General features: G+C 46.9%; 1 protein-coding gene across 1 annotated transcript in view; it reads left to right on the top strand.

Annotated features, from left to right (window-relative positions):
* The window catches only part of myo15aa (myosin XVAa), a 172,753-nt gene that overhangs the window by 94,921 nt on the left and 59,852 nt on the right, over positions 1 to 17,980 (top strand). Inside the window, exons 36-40 of the mRNA XM_041206940.1 lie at positions 1,589 to 1,756; positions 4,142 to 4,223; positions 5,741 to 5,891; positions 6,367 to 6,469; positions 7,811 to 7,949. Of these exons, the coding sequence (XP_041062874.1) occupies positions 1,589 to 1,756; positions 4,142 to 4,223; positions 5,741 to 5,891; positions 6,367 to 6,469; positions 7,811 to 7,949 (643 nt within the window). The remainder of the gene's footprint in view (positions 1 to 1,588; positions 1,757 to 4,141; positions 4,224 to 5,740; positions 5,892 to 6,366; positions 6,470 to 7,810; positions 7,950 to 17,980) is intronic.

Here is a 17,980-nt window from a genome sequence, read left to right as displayed (position 1 = left end):
CATTAGTGATTTATAAAGAAAGCTGAAAGAGGAGTGGAGGGGAAGATGTGTTTGGTGGTGACATCATGTTGGAGATGGCAAAATTAGCGCAGGATGATCCATTGAAGATGGAAGCTACTGGAGTGGAAAGTGAGGACAAAGAAAACCCTTTCAGGGTTCTGGAATGGAGGAGAAAGGATAAGAACAGAAGTGTAGGAAATGAGACAGACATGGCCAAAAGCCATGCTAACCACAGAGGGGGAATCCTTGGTTGAGGAAAAAGGAAAACATCAGAACTTCTGTTTTGAAAAGTTGCTTCATCAGGACAGATGCGACAGAGATTGAGAAACTGGGAGTATGGAGTGAAGTCCTTACAGGAAGCAGGGTGTGAGGAAGTGTAGGTGAGGTACAGTAGCTGTGGGAGTCATTGGGCTTATGGTGAATACTGTATTTGTAGATAGCCTATCCCCAGATTTGGAGAAAGAAAAGTTAAGGAAGAAAAGAATTCAGTGAAAGATGTGTGGATATTGGAAGCAAAATCAACAAAATTTTCCAGTTTAGGGCAAGAGCAGGAAATGGCACTGATACGGTCATCAATGTACCAGAGAAAGAGATGAGGGGACGGACCATCACTAAACACATCTTCCCCTCCCCTCCCCTTTCATAATTCCCTCTGTGACATCCAGATCCATTCCTCAATCACCCCCATTACCATCTCCCCTTCCCATGGTACCTTTCTATGCAAGCGCAGGTGATCTAACATCTGCCCTTTCACCTCCTTTCTCCTCACATTCCAAGGTCCCAAACATTTCTACCAGGTGAACCAGTGATTTATGTGTACTCCTTTCAATTTAGTATACTGTTTTCACTGTTCACAATGTGGTCTGCCCAATACAGGGGAGACCAAATACAGAATTCATGATTGCCTTGCATAACACCTCCATTCAGTTCACAAGCATGACCCCACTTCTGTTCTCGTCTTCCTGCACCGCTACAATGAAACTCAAACATTAATTCAAGGAATAGCACCTCATCTTTCGATTTGGCACCCTCGAGCCTACCGGACTCAACGTCAAGGTCAACAGTTTCAGATCATAATTTCTGTCCCTGTTTTGTTCCTTTTCTTCTTTGCATGTTTTGGTTTTAATCTAATTTTCCTCTTGTTTTTGCTTTTGGATGGCAGCTGTTTATTATCCTGCCATTCACACCTCCTCTAGAAAAATCCTTTGTTCCTTTACTTGTCCCATCACCACTCACTTTGGCCCTGCACCAACTCTTTTGTCATTTAATCTCTCCTGTCTTCCATCCTGTCACAGACTTTCCCCTCTGTTGTTTTTTTCACACTTCCCCCATTTCATTTGCTTAAAACCTATTGCATTTCTAACTTTTCCCAGTTCTTATGAAAAGTCATAAACCCAAAACATCAACTCTCTCTCCAAAGATGCTGCCCAACCTGCTGAGTATTGCCAGCATTTTCCCTTAATTTTTATTTAACATTTAACATGGTCTATATCAGACATTGATAACAGGTAATAATAGTTTTCAGCTCTATCCAAATGCTGCCTTTGGGAATTAAATGATTTGTGTTACCTCTTGTTTGCGCTAATAGGCCCAGCAAATGACCCTGCAGGCCATGGCCCTCCAACAGCAAATGACAAGTGCCAGCTCACCAGACTCCAGCCTGAACTATGACCCTAAAGCTGCCATGAAAGACACCAACAGCACCCACAGTGCACCAATCACAGCATCCAAACCAAAAGTGAACTTCCCTGGTCAGGTGGGTGCTTTTGGATCTGCGAAATTTACTGCGTGTCATGGGACTGATTAGTCTGTTGATGAATTCCAGCATGGGATATTTCATTCAAGTTCACATCACTAGCAAGAGGAAGCTGAGTCGGGATTACAGAGGTGTCACCAGGATCTGATTCAAAAACTTATAGAATCATTGTGGTAGGAGCCACTTACTTCTGGATTTCTTCCTACCTGTAATGCTACTTCCTCTCCTTGTAACATTGCAATATGATCACAGCCTCAGCTTGCTAGCCAATACTCAATGTTCTCAACTGTTAACAGACCAGCACATGAATGTTTGTTACATTTTCTATGTGCAGTGTATTTTTGTTTTCATCAAGCCTAGAGCCGTTAGTATTATGGACTAGAATGGTTTACTAAATTTAGTGTCCTATGTTTCCATAAAACACTCCCAGCTCGGCTTTAGAGCCATTTTTTTTTGTTCATTCATGGGATGTAGGCATCACTGGTTAGGTCAGCATTTATTGCCCATCCCTAGTTGCCCTTGAGAAGGTGGTGGTGAGCTGCCTTCTTGAACTGCTGCAGTCCCTGTGACATAGGTACACCCACAGTGCTGTTAGGGAGAGAGTTCCAGGATTTTGATCCAGTGACAGTGAAGGAACGGCGACATATTTCCAAGTCAGGATGGTGAGTGAGTTGGAGGGGAACTTCCAGGTGGTGGTATTCTCCTGTGTCTGCTGCCCTTGTCCTTCTAGATGCTAGTGGTCGTGAGTTTGGACGGTGCTGTCTAAGGAGCTTTGGTCAGTTCCTGCTTTCTTTAGAAATGTACCTTAGCCCCAATCTCTAACAGCATCAACCTTACTGTGGCAGTGTGATATTTCCAACTTATACATTCAATTGTCTTTGAAGTATGATACCCTTAGTACAATACTGAACATGACATCAAGCTCACAAGAAACTGGATGCAGCCATTGTTTGGGAGTTTTTGAAACCCTGCTATCATCTGCTCAACCCCAGGCTGTCACAGATATTCACCAATGTTCAGTTATTTACCAACTGTGCAAGAACTGCCTATTTCCAGAACTTTAGGAAAGTGTGCAAGGGTGTAAGAGGATGTAGGAGGGTGTAAGAAGAGTCAGGGGAGGCTCCCATCTCTTCATGGCCGATCGGGAACTTGTAAGAACTCATTAGCTGTCAAAAAAAAGAACTTGCATTTATGTAGCTCCTTTCACAACCTCAGGACACCCAACACTCTTTAGAGTCAATGAAGCACTTTTAAAGTGTAGCCAATGTTATACTGTAAGAAAGTGGCAGCCAATTAGTACATGGCAAGATCCCACAAACAGCAATGTAATAACAAACAGATTTTAGTGAAGCTGGGGGAGGGAATATTGGTCAGAACAGATGGGGGAAAACTGCTTTTCTTTGAAATAGTAGCCGTGAGATCTTTTGCATCCACATGAGAATGCAGACAGGGTCTCAGTTTAACATCTTATCTGAAAGATAGTGCAGAACTGTCTCAGTACTTCCCCTCCAACATTGCAGTTCTCCTGTCCCTCTAACAGTTCAGCGCTCTCTCAATATTGCTCTTCTGCCAGCATACTGGTTCCTAGACTGTCCCTCCAGCATTGCAGCCATATCTTTCAACAATGTAGTAATATTTCCTGTCTGACATTGTGGCGGTCCCTCAATACTGCACCTCTAATAGTGCAACACTCGCTTAATCGTGCACTGGAATGTCAGCCTGGATTATAAACTCAAGTCCCTCAAGTGGAACTCAAACCCACAACCTTCTAAGGTAACAGTTCTCCCCAGTGAGCTAAGGCTGACACAAGGAAAAAGTGATGTGCTTATTCGCCATTTAAATTAACTCTTAGGATGATATTCACTAGATTGGTCCCTGGGATGAGAGGGTTGACCTATGAGGTGAGGCTGAGTAAATTAGGCCTATATTGTCTGGAGTTTAGAAGAATGAGACGTGATCTCATTAAAACATATGAGATTCTGAATGGGCTTGACAGGATGGGTACTGAGGTTGTTTCCCATGGCTGGGGAATCTAGAACAGGGGCACACTCAGAATGAGGGGTCGATCATTTGGAACTGAGAGATGAGGAGAAATTTCTCAGAACGCTGTGAATCTTTGGAATGATCTACCCAAAGGGTTATACATGTCCCATTTTTCAGTATATTCAAGGCTGAGATAGATTTTTGGTCCCTCAGGAAACTGAGGGATATGGAGAGTAGGCGGGGAAGTGGAGTTGAGGCAAAAGGTCAGCTATGATCATATTGAATTGTGGAACAGGCTGGAGGGGATATATGGTCTTCTCCTGCTCCTATTTCTTATGTTCTATCTCCAGACTAGACAGATATTTGCAGTTGGAATATTATCACCTGTTCTGTATGTTTCAGACTAACGCTGCCAACAAAGACCCAGCCCAGCCGCTGATCTCCCACAATGCTGCCAAAGGGAAGGCACCTGTCAACAGGCCCAGTAAGTCATCCTCAGCACAAGGACTAGTGTGCTGTCCGACACCAGAGATAATAATCAGCTCCATAACACTGTGGACTGACAAGAAGATCATAGGAGTCAGTTAGCTGTACCTGGGGTAGAGAGACAACTGTACCTGAATCAATTGTATTTGGAGTAGAAAGGCAACTCTATGTGGGATAGAGAGACACAACTGTACCTGGGTTAGAGAGAAATTGTCCCTGGGATAGAGAGATATTGTACCTGGGATAGAGAGACAACTGCACCTGGCGTAGAGAGACAACTGTACCTGAGTCAACTGTATTTGGAGTAGAAAGGCAACTGTATCTGGGATAGAGAGACACAACTGTATCTGGGTTAGAGAGATAGTGTACCTGGGATAGAGAGACAATTGTACCTGGGATAGAGAGACAATTGTACCTAGGATGGAGGGGCAGTTGTACCTTGGGTAGAGAGGCAGTTGTACCTGGGGTAGAGAGGCAGTTGTACCTGGGGTAGAGAGAGACAACTGCATCTGGGGTGGAGGCCACTGTACCTGGGGTGGTGAGACAACTGTACCTGGGGTGGTGAGACAACTGTACCTGGGGTAGTGAGACAACTGCACCTGGGGTAGAGAGGCCACTGTACCTGGGGTAGTGAGACAACTGTACCTGGTATAGTGAGACAACTGCACCTGGGGTACAGAGGCAACTGTACCTGGGGTAGTGAGACAACTGTACTTGGGAAAGAGAGAGATATCTGGGTAATCCAGTTGCCTTCTGATTGCTGGGTGTTACCAGTTCCTTTGAGAATATCTTATACTCATCTTCCAGATTGTTTGACCTGATACCGACAATGTCCAGTATCCAAGCATCTCTAGTACAGAATAATTTTGCATCTAAACAAGTTGCCATAATTAGAATGAGTGCCTGTCTATGCATGTAATCTTATGTAGCCCTTCAGGCCTCTGACCTCTGTCCTTCTGACCTCTACCCCTGAGGCCCTCTGACCTCTTTTCCCTAAGATGACCCCAGGGCAAGACAAACAGGGTGGAGATGTAGCATAAATGCTATTGTGCCCTATTTACCCCAAGGCGTTTTCTGGACTTGGGGGCCCGGAATGGAAAATGTTCTGCTTCATAGAATTGATGCCCCAAAGCTGGATCAGTGCATAAGTTAACTGAAAAAAATCCAGCTTGTCTCCTTGAGAATCGATCCCCTTTATGGATAATGTAGTGGTTCCTATCCACAGTGCAGCAAAATCTATTTCTCCATACAGGACCAATAGAAAAGGCAGAGAGTGGACCAGATAAATCCCTGTTGCATTGTTCCTACCCCTCTGGAGAGAGAATTATGGAACCACCTTCAATCAGTGCCAGCTAAGATTGGAAATTCACCAGGTAGTGACTCATGAACCTGAGATTGTTCCACAGCATAGTTTAGTGCCTTGATACTAGTGTACAGCATCATTCCCATTGTCGGAAATGTGTTACGAGTGATACCGCACCCAATTGTTGTATTAATTCTTCCCCTGAAATACAGGTGCTGCTCAAACCCCAAAACTCAATGTTGCAACACAAGACCCTGTCCGTCACACCACACTCAATTCAGAGCATTTTCCAGAGCCAACACACAACATCAAGGATATCATCAAGCAATACGAGCAGCCAGCAACTCAGAAGAAAACTGGGCCAGCCAGGTAAAACTGAGTGTACTGGGCTTCAAGGTGGCACAGGGGCAGGATGTGGGTTTGCAGCCATAATTACATGGGTGGCGTTAACCATACCAGAGGGGACGAATACTAACAAAAAGCTTGGAGAGACTGGGAAATGGTTCAGTTGACAGATTTTACACAATGATAGGAACTGGGAAGAAATTTGGTCCACTGGAATTCTATATAAAGGGACAATGGGACAAGAGTTTGATCGTTGGAATTCTGTATAATGGGACAATGGAACAGGGGTTTGCTCATTGGAACTCTGTACAATGGGAAAGAAGTTTGATCATTGGAATTCTGTGTAATGGGACAATGGTTCAGGGATATGATCCTAGAGCTGACAAACTTTCGAAACAGATCTGTAGCTTCCCAGTAAAACACAATAAGTGAAGCATGACAGAAGATTGTAATAAACTCTGTGTGTGGATAAGATTGAATACTTGTGTTTCCTTGTTATCAGAAAAGAAGCTGGAAAGGTATTCACCAAGAAAATGGACCCTCATGAAGAGGCTATGTTTATCTTGAAAGGACAGAAAATGCCACGTATTTCCCAGGTAATACAATATCATTAAGAAATAATTGCAGTCTGGAACTTTATTACACACATGGTGGCTTTTTGAAGTTTAATGTTGACATTAGTGGGCAGATCTTCTGGGGAATAGTCTGTTCCAATTGCAAACTACAAAAATAATGGGTGTGAAAACTTGTGAATGGCCATTCTCTGCCCACTTTATATTCCCATGGGAACTCTGGTGCTTCCACTGAGGCATGGGTAGAGTGCATGGCTGAAGAGTAAGAGGCAAGAGCAAGACTGTCAGCCACTGACAGCTGGCAGTGGTCATGTGTCTGAGCCAGCTGAGGTAGGTATATCTCGTGCTGCTTTTCAAGCAAGTTGGAGGGCGTGTTTAAAAAGGATGACCTTAAGTCAGTAAAATTTACAAAATAGCATTCTGCTGCAAAAGAACATTTTGCCTGAGGACGATAAGATCTGATAGCTGTGGATAGATTTGGCAGTTAATAACTAATTACTATTAAGAAGATTAAGCAGATTGGTAACTGCTTGTAACTCCAAAGATTAGAAAAGATCAGAAGGAAATGGCTGTCTTTCTTAAACTGTTTTTTGTCTCCTGCCTGTTGTTGGTTTTAAAATGTATTTAAACCAATCAAGTGACAGTTTAGATATGATGTAGGCACAAGGTACAAGGCTTTTATAAGAATAGATAAGGGCCTCAAAAATCAGCAAACCTTTCAGGAGCATTTGTAATCCATGTCCATCAGGAAGGGTGGGAGGCCTTGCAGTTAGTCCACGAGATCTTTGGACACCTGGTTGGGAAAGAGCCATTATCCATCTCGAGCAAGACTCCTAAAACCATTGGGGTGTGACCAGGAGCTTCTTCATTCACAGCCTGGGATCCAACATGGCTGTTACACCAAGAGACAGGCACACTAACCCACCTTGCTTTTGGGGGGGGTTGGGGTTGGTGGGGGTTGGTGGGGGGTGGGGAGCAGGGGGGGTGGGGGGCGGGGTGGGGTGTTGCGGGGGGATGCAGTTTTCATTTTAACCTGGCAAGGAATTCTACAGCTTCAATGGGGCAATTGCTGGTGCTGGGCTTCCAGTACAATAAATAGCTGGAACTATGCTGCTTCCCCACCTCACCCCACACCTCATTTCCCTACTCTTCCCACCCCCACAGCCTGTCCACCCCCACTAACAGGACAGGCACACCACATGTCACAATGTGACAACAGACTGAATAGTAAAAGCCTGAACAGAATGATAGGCTGGCCTGAATGAGACTATGCCCTTTAATTAATTGTTCTAATGGGGAAGGGAGAATTAGGGAAAATAGAATTAGAGAAGATTCTCTCTAATTGTTTCTATTTTACTGAAGCAGAAACCAGCACCTGCACCGTCACAGGAAAAGAGTTCCAAAGAAACCGTTGCCATGGTGAAGCCTGTCAGTGGCGTGACACTGAAGAGCAGCACCCAACTAGTGCCAGCTGTCTCTGCCAGACACCCTGTGTTCTCGGGAGGTCAGTGACAGGTTACAGCTCCAGTTGCTTTAGATAAAGTCATTATGCCTCCTGATCCCCCGCGGTTTAGAATGAGACAGCCCCTGATTATACACACAGAGCATGTTGCGAGACATGAAAACCTCACAATGAAGGACGGGCTGGTGGTAGAATTCAGCTAGTGGGTGATGCAGGGCCAATTCCTATTCCATTCAGTTTCCAATCAGAGTGGCACTAAGCTCACCAGTTGTAAGGTATGAAGTGTAGGCAGACAGCACTTGGAATTCAATGAAATGGGATATTTTTGTTAAAGGCATATATATTTGTTGTACAACCTTCTTTATAAAGAAACCAAAAATGTTGCGCAGATGATGCACTTGATAGACTCTAAGCTGTTTCTCATCATGCCAGGATGTCACATTTAAATTATCACTTCTACAGATGATTACTACATATCCTTTACCTTCCAGTCCTCCCTGGGTTAAACTACAAATGCACATTGCATAGACTAGGCTTGTATTCCTTCCACAATAGGAGATTAAGGTTGATCTAACCGAGGTGGTTAAGACAAATAAAGCTGTCGATAAGGGAGAGAAACTATTTCCCCTGGCAGGGGGACACCAGAAGATGGCGACCTAACCTTAAAAACTAAAGCTAAGTGGGAAAAGCGGCTTTCTCCCTGTTGACTGCAATGGTGCATTTTTGCACCCAATTGTTCGCCTTCTATAAATATGCATCAGTTGGAAACACCCCATTTTGCTAGCGGGTGGCCTGTGATTTGTCTGCCCCACCAAGACATCAGCGGAACCTCGATCTGGACGCTATATTTAAACCATGCCTACACGCAGACCTTTCAATATCAGCAGCCCAGGACTGCTCCAGGTGAGAGATGGCCCCCCCAAAAGCAGGAAGAGTACAACCCCCAAGTTAGTGACACCTTGCTGGGTCCCCTATGGACGCTGTGGAGGCCCCGCCATGACCTTCCCTACCCTTGGGATGGCTGGCAGATGGCCAACAAAGTCACTAGCCCAGCTTGGGGGGAGGTGTCCGTGATAGTGAGAGCCCACCTGTCCCGGAAGGGAATAGCGTTACAGTGCCGCAAACAGATGAATGATCTCATCCGCATGGCCAGGGTAAGTCAACCTTCTCATCCCTCTCAGTTCACACTCTCACAAGCCTCTCACATGTTTGCAGGATGACAGTCCACAGACGTCTCACACACTACCAGCACAAGGGACATCGCCACTCATTCTCCCACACACACCCTGACATCGCCATCTGGGCTCGCACCCTATGCACTTCGTATCCTCATCCCATACACGGCTCCACTTAGCACACACACAAGGCAGGCATCCTTATCAACTGCCTTGGCATGCTTCCTGCTCGCACTCTGTCTGTCTTCATACTCACCCTCAATAAAAGGGAGAGGCCGCAGGCTGGTGGTGGGATGCCAGAGATCAGGGCCCTCACCCCGTATGAGGAGCATGCGGTACACCTAGCGAGAGAGGACTGGGTCTTTGCCTGTGGTGACAGGAGGCCGGAAGCACACACCCAAGTGACCAGCTGATTCTTTGGACAGCGAGACTGTGAGTGTAATGTTATGTCTTGGGGCAGAAATTTGCCATTGTTGGGCGGGCACGGCAGGGGATGGGCTGGGGCGATCAGGAAGCTGACCACCGCCCACAATCAATGCCGGACCATGATTTCACGCTGGCAGGTCACGCTGCCTGTGTAGGGAGGGAAGGATTTTTAAAATGTTAACAAACCTGTCCCCTCATGTGACACATGAAATTAGGATGAATTTTTTTTTAATGACGGATCAAAGCCTCATCCCGCCCGTGGATGAGATTTCTCTAAAAATGCAACGACCGCGTGGCCTTTTCACCTGCCCGACAACTGTAAGGTTGGACGGGCAGCGAAAATTTTAAATCAATTGGATTGTTGAACCAGAGCGGGACTAACATCCTTGCGGGCGGGTTTGCTAGTGCTGTTGGGAGGAGTTTAAACTAATTCGGCAGGGGGAAGGGACACCGGATGTTAGCAGAATAGGGACACATCATAATACAGTAAAACAATCAAGTCAAAGGGAGTACAGCTGCATTAACTTTGAAGGCAGTAAGGCAAGGCTAGATGGCCTCTACTTTAATGCCAGGAGTATTACAGGTAAAACAGATGAATTAAGGGTGAGGATTGACATTTGGAATTGTGATATAGTCGCCATCACTGAGACGTGATTGAGGGAGGGGCAGGATTGGCAGCTCAACATTCTGGGATATAGAATCTTCAGGCGAGACAGGGGAGAGGGTAAAAGAGGAGGAGGCATTGCATTATTGGTTAAGGAGTCAGTTACTGCAGTAAGGAGAGATGATATCTTGGAGGGGGCATCGAATGAAGCTTTATGGATAGAGCTTAAGAATAAAAAAGGGGCAGCCACATTGTTAGGTATTTATTATAGACCCCCAGATAGTCAGCGGGAAATTGAGGAGCAAATATGTGCACAATTTGCAGAGGTGTGTAAAACAATAATAATAGGGTAATTATATTTGGTGATTTCAACCTCCCCAACATTATTTGGGATAGGCATAGTGTTAAGGGCTTGGATGGAGTGGATTTCTTGAAATGTGTACAGGAGAACTTTTTAGGTCAATATGTAGAGGGTCCAACAAGGGACAGTGCAGTGCTGGACCTAATTCTGGGGAATGAAGCCAGACAGGTGGCTGAGGTGGTGGTGGAGGAGCATTTTAGTGATAGCGACCACAACATGATACAGTTTATGTTTGTTATGAACAAAGAAATAGACAAGTTGCAAAAAATTGTTTTGGATTGGGGGAGAGTGAATTTTAGTAAAATAAGGCAAGGTAGTCTGGGAACGGCTACTTGTGGGAAAATCTACAGAGGAGCAGTGGGGAGCATTCAAAAAGGAAATGGGGAGGGAAGGAGTAACAAGCCCAGAGAACTATGGATGACCAGAGATATTCAGGTTATGATGAGAAGGAAAGGGGAGGCTTTTAGCAGGTACAAGGGAAGCAAATCAGCAGAGGTATTAGTAGAGTACAGAAAGGGCAGGGTTGAGCTTAAGAAAGCAATTAGGAAAGCAAAGAGGGGATATGAGAAAGCTCTGGTTGGTAAAAGTAGAGAAATCCCAAGATATTTTATAAGTATATCAATGGGAAGAGGATAACCAGGGAAAGAGTAGGGCCCATAAGGGGCCAAGGGGGCAATCTATGGCTGGAGCCAGAGGACATTGCTAGAGTGTTGAATGAATACTTCACATCCGTTTTCACCCAAGAGAATGAGGATGAAGGTATCGAACTCAGGGAGAGAGACTGTGAGGTTCTTAAGCAAATTGATTTAGGGAGTGACAAGGTATTAGAGATGTTGGCAGGCTTAAAAGTGGACAAATCTCCAGATCCAGATGATTTGTGTCCCAAACTGCTGAGGGAGGCAAGAGATGAGATCACAGGGGCTCTGAGCCAAATTTTTAATTCCTCTCTGGCCACGGGGGAGGTACCAGAGGACTGGAGAACAGCTAATGTGGTTCCACTATTTAAGAAGGGTTGTAGAGATAAGCCAGGGAACTACAGGCCAGTGAGTCTCACATCAGTGATAGGGAAACTCTTGGAAAAAATTCTGAAGGAGAGAATCTATCTCCACTTGGAGAAGCAAGGTTTGATCAGGGATAGTCAGCATGGCTTTGTCAGAGGGAGGTCATGCCTAACAAATTTGATTGAATTTTTTGAGGAGGTGACCAGATGTGTAGATGAGGGTAGTGCAGTTGATGTAGGTTATATGGATTTCAGCAAAGTCTTTGACAAGGTTCCACATGGGAGACTTATAAAGAAGGCAAATGCACACGGGATAGAGGGTAATTTGATAAGGTGGATTCAAAATTGGCTGAGTTGTAGGAGACAGAGGGTGATGACAGAAGGATGCTTTAGTGACTGGAAGCCAGTGTCCAGTGGCGTACCACAGGGATCTGTGCTGGGTCCCCTATTATTCGTCATTTATATAAACGACATAGATGACTATGTGGGGGGTAGGATTAGTAAGTTTGCGGATGACACAAAGATTGGCTGGGTAGTTAACAGTGAGGTTGAGTGTCATGGGCTACAGGGAGATATAGACGGGATGGTCAAATAGGCAGGTAAGTGACAGATGGAATTTAACCCGGAAAAGTATGAGGTGATACACTTTGGAAGGAGTAATTTGACAAGGAAGTATTCAATGAACGACATGACACTAGGAAGTTCTGAGGAACAAAGGGACCTTGACATGTGTGTCCATAGATCTCTGAAGGCAGAGGGGCATGTTAGTGGGTGGTGAAAAAGGCATATGGGACAATCGAGGCATAGATTACAAAAGTAGAGCGGTCATGTTGGAGTTGTATAGAACCTTGATGAGGCCACAGCTGGAGTACTGTGTGCAGTTCTGGTCACCACATTATAAGAAGGATGTGATTGCACTGGAGGGGGTGCAGAGGAGATTCACCAGGATGTTGCCTGGGATGAAACATTTAAGTTATGAAGAGAGGTTGGGTAGACTTGGGTTATTTTCATTGGAGCAGAGAAGACTAAGGGGTGACCTGATCGAGGTTTACAAGATTATGAGGGGCATGGACAGGGCGGATAGGGAGCAGCTGTTCCCTTAGTTGAAGGGGCAGTCACAAGGGAGCATAAGTTCAAGGTGAGGGGCAGGAGGTTTTGGGGGGATGTGAGGAAAAACTTTTTTACCCAGAGGGGGGTGACCGTCTGGAATGCGCTGCCTGGGAGGATGCTGAAGGCGGGTTGCCTCACATCCTTTAAAAAGTATCTGGATGAGCACTTGGCACATCGTAACATTCAAGGCTATGGGCCAGGTGCTGGTAAATGGGGCTAGGTAGGAAGGTCAGGTGTTTCTCACGTGTCGGTGCAGACTCGATGGGCTGAAGGGCCTCTTCTGCACTGTGATTCTGTTTATGGCCTTAATAGGCCCTTTAATTGTCAGCGGGAGCGCTGCCAACTCTTGCGCATGCCCGCCAACCAAAACATCACATGAGTGCGCGATGATGTCAGGGCGCTCGCCTGATGTCATTGCGCGTCATTTTACGCTTGAGTGGGTCGGGCGTGCGCCCACCGCTCAGCGAAAAAGTCCTGGCCTTTGAGTCTGTTGCCATGCACTTATTATCTCTACTCTCTTTCATAGACACCACAGCCAAGTATCAACCAGGAGCCAGCCCCTCATCTCCAGCCCCAAAGGCACCTCGGATGAGGATTTTAAGGGTCCACTTATGGAAGACCTGTCACAGCGCTCACCCACACCCTCCACCAGTGCAGAGACACACACTGCGGTGGGGCCTAGATCTAGACTAGGCTCAGTGTCACGGCCTGATGAACACAGCACAGATTCTGGTCCACAGCAGGCAGAGACAGACCAATCCAAGGTCACAGACACATGGAGGGCTGCCGGAGGCCAGGTTTCTGCTGAGTGCCAGTCAGATAATGAGCCTGTGGATTCAGTCTTAACACAGAAGTTGGAGGTGCAGCAACAGACACAGGCAGGGTTGTCAGCTGCATTCCAGAGATCGCAATGTATGATGGAGGAGTCTGTCCACATTCAGTCTGAGGTAATAGCACCAGCATGCCAGTACATTGAGGTCAACACTGGTACGGTGGCAGCCACCATGGAGACTTTGTACCTGGGCATAGCGCCTGTGCTGCTGCAGGAGCTGCATTCCATCACTGTAGACATAGCAGATGTATACTCATAGAGTCAACAACGCGCAAGGCTGGCAGGAGCGCACATGATCTCTGAGTATGGGCTTATAGATTGCAAACCCTCACAGGTGACAGAGAGCATGGAGTTCAAGGAAAGATTATCCTTTTTCATGCGCACCTACATCTCTCCTTTTACACTAAGCCTTCACCTTTCCACAATGCAGACAAGTCGGGGCATCCACTAGTGGCTATATGAAAGGGGGCCAGGGCACCGAGATCTCACTCCAGGTGCCCTTATCCTCAAGGAGTAAGCCAGAGGCCCTCGGGCACCCATAGGGACAAGGGCCAGCAGCTAGACACCCTGGGGCCATCCACCCAGGTGACTCCAGGAGTGTCCAGCCTATCCCAGTCCCCTCTGCCTGTGACCCCATCACCTCAAGCTCCACAGGCTGAGGAGGGTGCACCTTTCCCACAGCAGGAGACCCAAAGAAGGAAGGGGCCCTCCAGAGGACACCTGTGCCAAAGTTTTCACAAACAACAGAGTGTAGCAGTCAACAGGCTGCCTCTGCCTTTGCGTGGGATGTCAGGGATGCACCAAGACGTAATGACAGGGTTAGCAAGATCAAGAAATATTAGGAGCACAACAGTGGCACAGGTGTTCACCACGTGTATATACTTTCCACCAATGTAAACAAAATTGCACCCTTTCCACATCTCCTCTTGTATATGCCTCCTCTGTATGCTGAGTTGTGTTGTGCTCGATCAGATGTCACACCATGTTCTCTCCCCTCACTTATCACAGATTTCACATCATGTGCCTCTGGTCAATGTTGTGTGCAGCCATCTCATCACAATGTGTGCCCCTTCTCAGTTCACTGTCAACATCAGTGATGCCTCATCCTCAATGTAAAGTGTGCTTGTGCAAGGCATCTCGTTGACATTCATTGCAGGTTCAAATGAGGCTCATTCTTGGCTGTGTAAGATGGAGGCTCATTAGTGCCCCGACTTGTCTGCATTGTGGAAAGGTGAAGGCTTAGTGTAAAAGGAGAGATGTAGGTGCGCATGAAAAAGGATAATCTTTCCTTGAACTCCATGCTCTCTGTCACCTGTGAGGGTTTGCAATCTATAAGCCCGTACTCAGAGATCATGTGCGCTCCTGCCAGCCTTGCGCGTTGTTGACTCTGAGTATACATCTGCTAAGCTGACCAATAAATGTGCCCATCTCATTGTGCCAGTGGCTCTGTTCCTTGTGGGCACAACTTTGTCCTGGTGTTCAAAGCTACAGCTTTAACCATTTTGCACCTTGAAATTGCCTGCATAGTACCCACAAGGCAATTGTCAAAAAGAAGGGAAGCAGCACTGACCCATTCATTCTGCTTTGCCCCTTCTCCCCTAAACACTCGTCAAGCTCAAAGTGCTACATCAATATGGAAATGTGTTGCAGTCAATGGAACCATTGAGCATGGTCTCGATGCCCATATGTTGGCTTGATGGGAAGACAATGCTCAGGGCAGAAATGGCTAGTTGCTAGGATGTAATGCAGCTGATGTGTGCTCTTTATTATCAACGAAGCAGAACCTTGACGACTCCATGGTGTGTCTGCATTCTTGGGGCCACAAGAGCCAGGGCTAACCAATAGGGGAAACTGATGGTGTGGAAAAGGAGGCTTTTTCATGTCTGTCAGGCAACTGTGTGAAGATGGTCATCGTGAGGTGATCTATTGGAAGGTCAGGCTAACTGGAGTACCACATCTCTAACTGAGAGTGGAGGGTCCCAATGTAATGGGGAGCAAGGTAACGCTGAGGACTGAGTGCTCTGAACAAGCGTTAACATCTGTTGAACGTCCTCGCCTGATTTGGCCCAAGTCTAGCCCAGCAGTATCGAAATGACACATAAGGCATTTTATCTTTGTGGAGATGGATCTCCTTGAGGCGGTTTGTCAGACTGAATGTACACAGCCATGAATCCACTGAGGACTGCAGTGCAGCTCCTGCCTCTTAAAGGCTGCCTTAGCGACTAGATGCTGAAGAGATGCTTGAAGAGGCCGCACCTTCAGTTGTTTGTTGCCGGAATGACTTCGTGAAGTTGGTACCTCATCTCAGCAAGGACACGCGCCCCTGAGGCTTCATCGTCCTTCAAAAGATGAGGACATGGTGAGCAGAATGTGCAAATACTCAATCTCAGAATGAAGAGGATGATTGAGAAGACTAGACATGCTGGTGGTGATGTGGGCCCATCAGAGAGGACACTGGTCCAACGGATAAGCACTGATACTCATCAACATCCTCCTGGAATCTGGTGGTTATGAGCGCCTCACATGCACGCCTGCCTCGTCTGGCCATGCTACGGCTTCTTCCCCTGCAGCCTCGGCTTCCTCGACCTCATCGCCCTCATCCTTCTCGATGTCCTCCTCATTGGAGGAGACATGCAAATCCTCCATCTCAAAATCTGGCAAGTCCTCCCCATTTTGTAGGGCATAGCAACCACGATGATCTGTGAGACTCTCAGGGGCATATACTGCAGTGCTATGCCAGATCTGCAAGGCATCGGAATCGCATCTCCAAGATGCCAATGGTCTGCCCTACCAATGTTCATGTGGCAGAATGAGCATCGTTGTATCTTCCCCCAGGTGAAGTTTGTGGCCATTGGAGGGGTGGGGGGTGGGGGGGGGGGGGTGGGGGGGGGGGGGGGGGGGGGTGGGGGGGGGGGTGTGGAATTGGGGACGTCCTTTGCAGGTAGCCTTTGTCACTGAAGACCCCAACCTGGATGCTATGTGGTCCCTCGAAGATGTCCGTGATCTGCAATCTACTCAAGATGTAGGAGGTGTGGCAGCTTCCCGGGTATCTTGCACAAACCTGCATGATGTGTTTCTGGTGGTCACAGACCAGCTGCACACTGAGCAGGTGGAAGCCTTTCCTGTTGATATACTGGAGTGCCTGTTGCCAGGGAGCTTTTATAGCCACATGAGTGCAGTCAATGGCATCCTGCAACTGTAGGAATCCGGAAATAGCAGCAAAGCCCAGTGTTCGGGCAGCCTGACTGGCTTGATCTCTGATGAAGTGCGCATAATTGTAGGCCTTGGCAAAGAAGGCGACTATCACTTCTTGTATGCACTTGTGCGTGGGAGCTTGAGAGATCCCGCAGTGGAGCCCTGGAAAGAGCCACTCGTGCAGAAGTTAAGAGCAGCGGTGACTTTCAGAGCCACAGGAAAAGGATGTCCTCTCAGTCCCCACGGCGTCAACTCATGGAGAATGTGATAAATGTGAGCCGTCAGATGCCTGGATATGCAGAGGCCTCGGCGACACTGTCTCTTGCTCATCTGCAGAAAAGACATGCATCTTCTGTACGCCCTCAGTTTTGAGAGGCGCCAACACACAGCGTTTCTGTGAGCCTCATCATCTGGGTCCAGAGAGGGTCCTGCTGTCCCTTGCTCATCAGGGTGATGCTCCCCCGCTTTGATGAGCCTGGCACTGCCATAACACACTTCTCTGGCTTTCCTCCTGCCTACATGCGATGATGCAGGCAACATTAAATGCACCCTCCATCTCCCTGAAGGTTTCCTCTCCGCAGGAACATTGAAAGAAAAAAAAGACTTAGCATCAGCCTCCAAATGTTTTCTTTCTGTTCTCAAATCGTGAGTGGCTGCGGGTTCAAGGACTTGATTATAGCCTAGGCAAGTATTAGCCAATACAATTCTGGCCCAACCAATGACCGCTCTCAATTACACAGTACGTTTGACCCCTCCCACCCCCATCCCAGTCCCATTTCAGTAGACCTACTGCTATGGGATGGATTTGGTCAGGCGCTTGGGTGTCTTAAATTTATTCAAGGCAATAAATTACTCATTCAGTGGATTCTATAACTACATCCTTTGGAATACACATAAGGGCACATACTCTGTGAAGGGATGAGATTCTTATAGGGGATCCTGGGAGTTCCCGCCTCTGAACCTGGCAGCTGCAAGCTTCTGAGGTGGGCTTCCCATGAGGCTTCTCCTGTTTGTCCAGGTGCCCGCTTGTTTTTGGAGTCATCACCACACTGGGGAATTAACACAATTGGTACAATGGATTATTGCAGGAAGATCAATGATTGGAACACATTGGAATTAATCTCGCACAAATCCGTTGTTACATTGAAGGCTCCAGTTTGCCTCGATAGTTATTGAGATGCTCCTAACATGTCTTAGTTGTGCATTCCTCCTCAGGTGGTGATACAGATTCCAGGCGCGCCTTTAATTGCAACCCCTCCAGTCAAACCTTTGCTCTGCGGCACATTACAACCCACCCCCATCTTACCGCTGGTTTGGTATTAGAGCCTTGCCTCTCTAACCCTCCTTGAAAGTAAAGTGGTGCTGCCTGC

This window comes from Carcharodon carcharias, chromosome 15, assembly GCF_017639515.1.
Source record: "Carcharodon carcharias isolate sCarCar2 chromosome 15, sCarCar2.pri, whole genome shotgun sequence".
Taxonomy (NCBI): Eukaryota; Metazoa; Chordata; class Chondrichthyes; order Lamniformes; family Lamnidae; genus Carcharodon; species Carcharodon carcharias.
The sequence above is the reverse complement of the archived record's forward strand: the minus strand, read 5'-3'. Positions and strand labels throughout refer to the sequence as shown.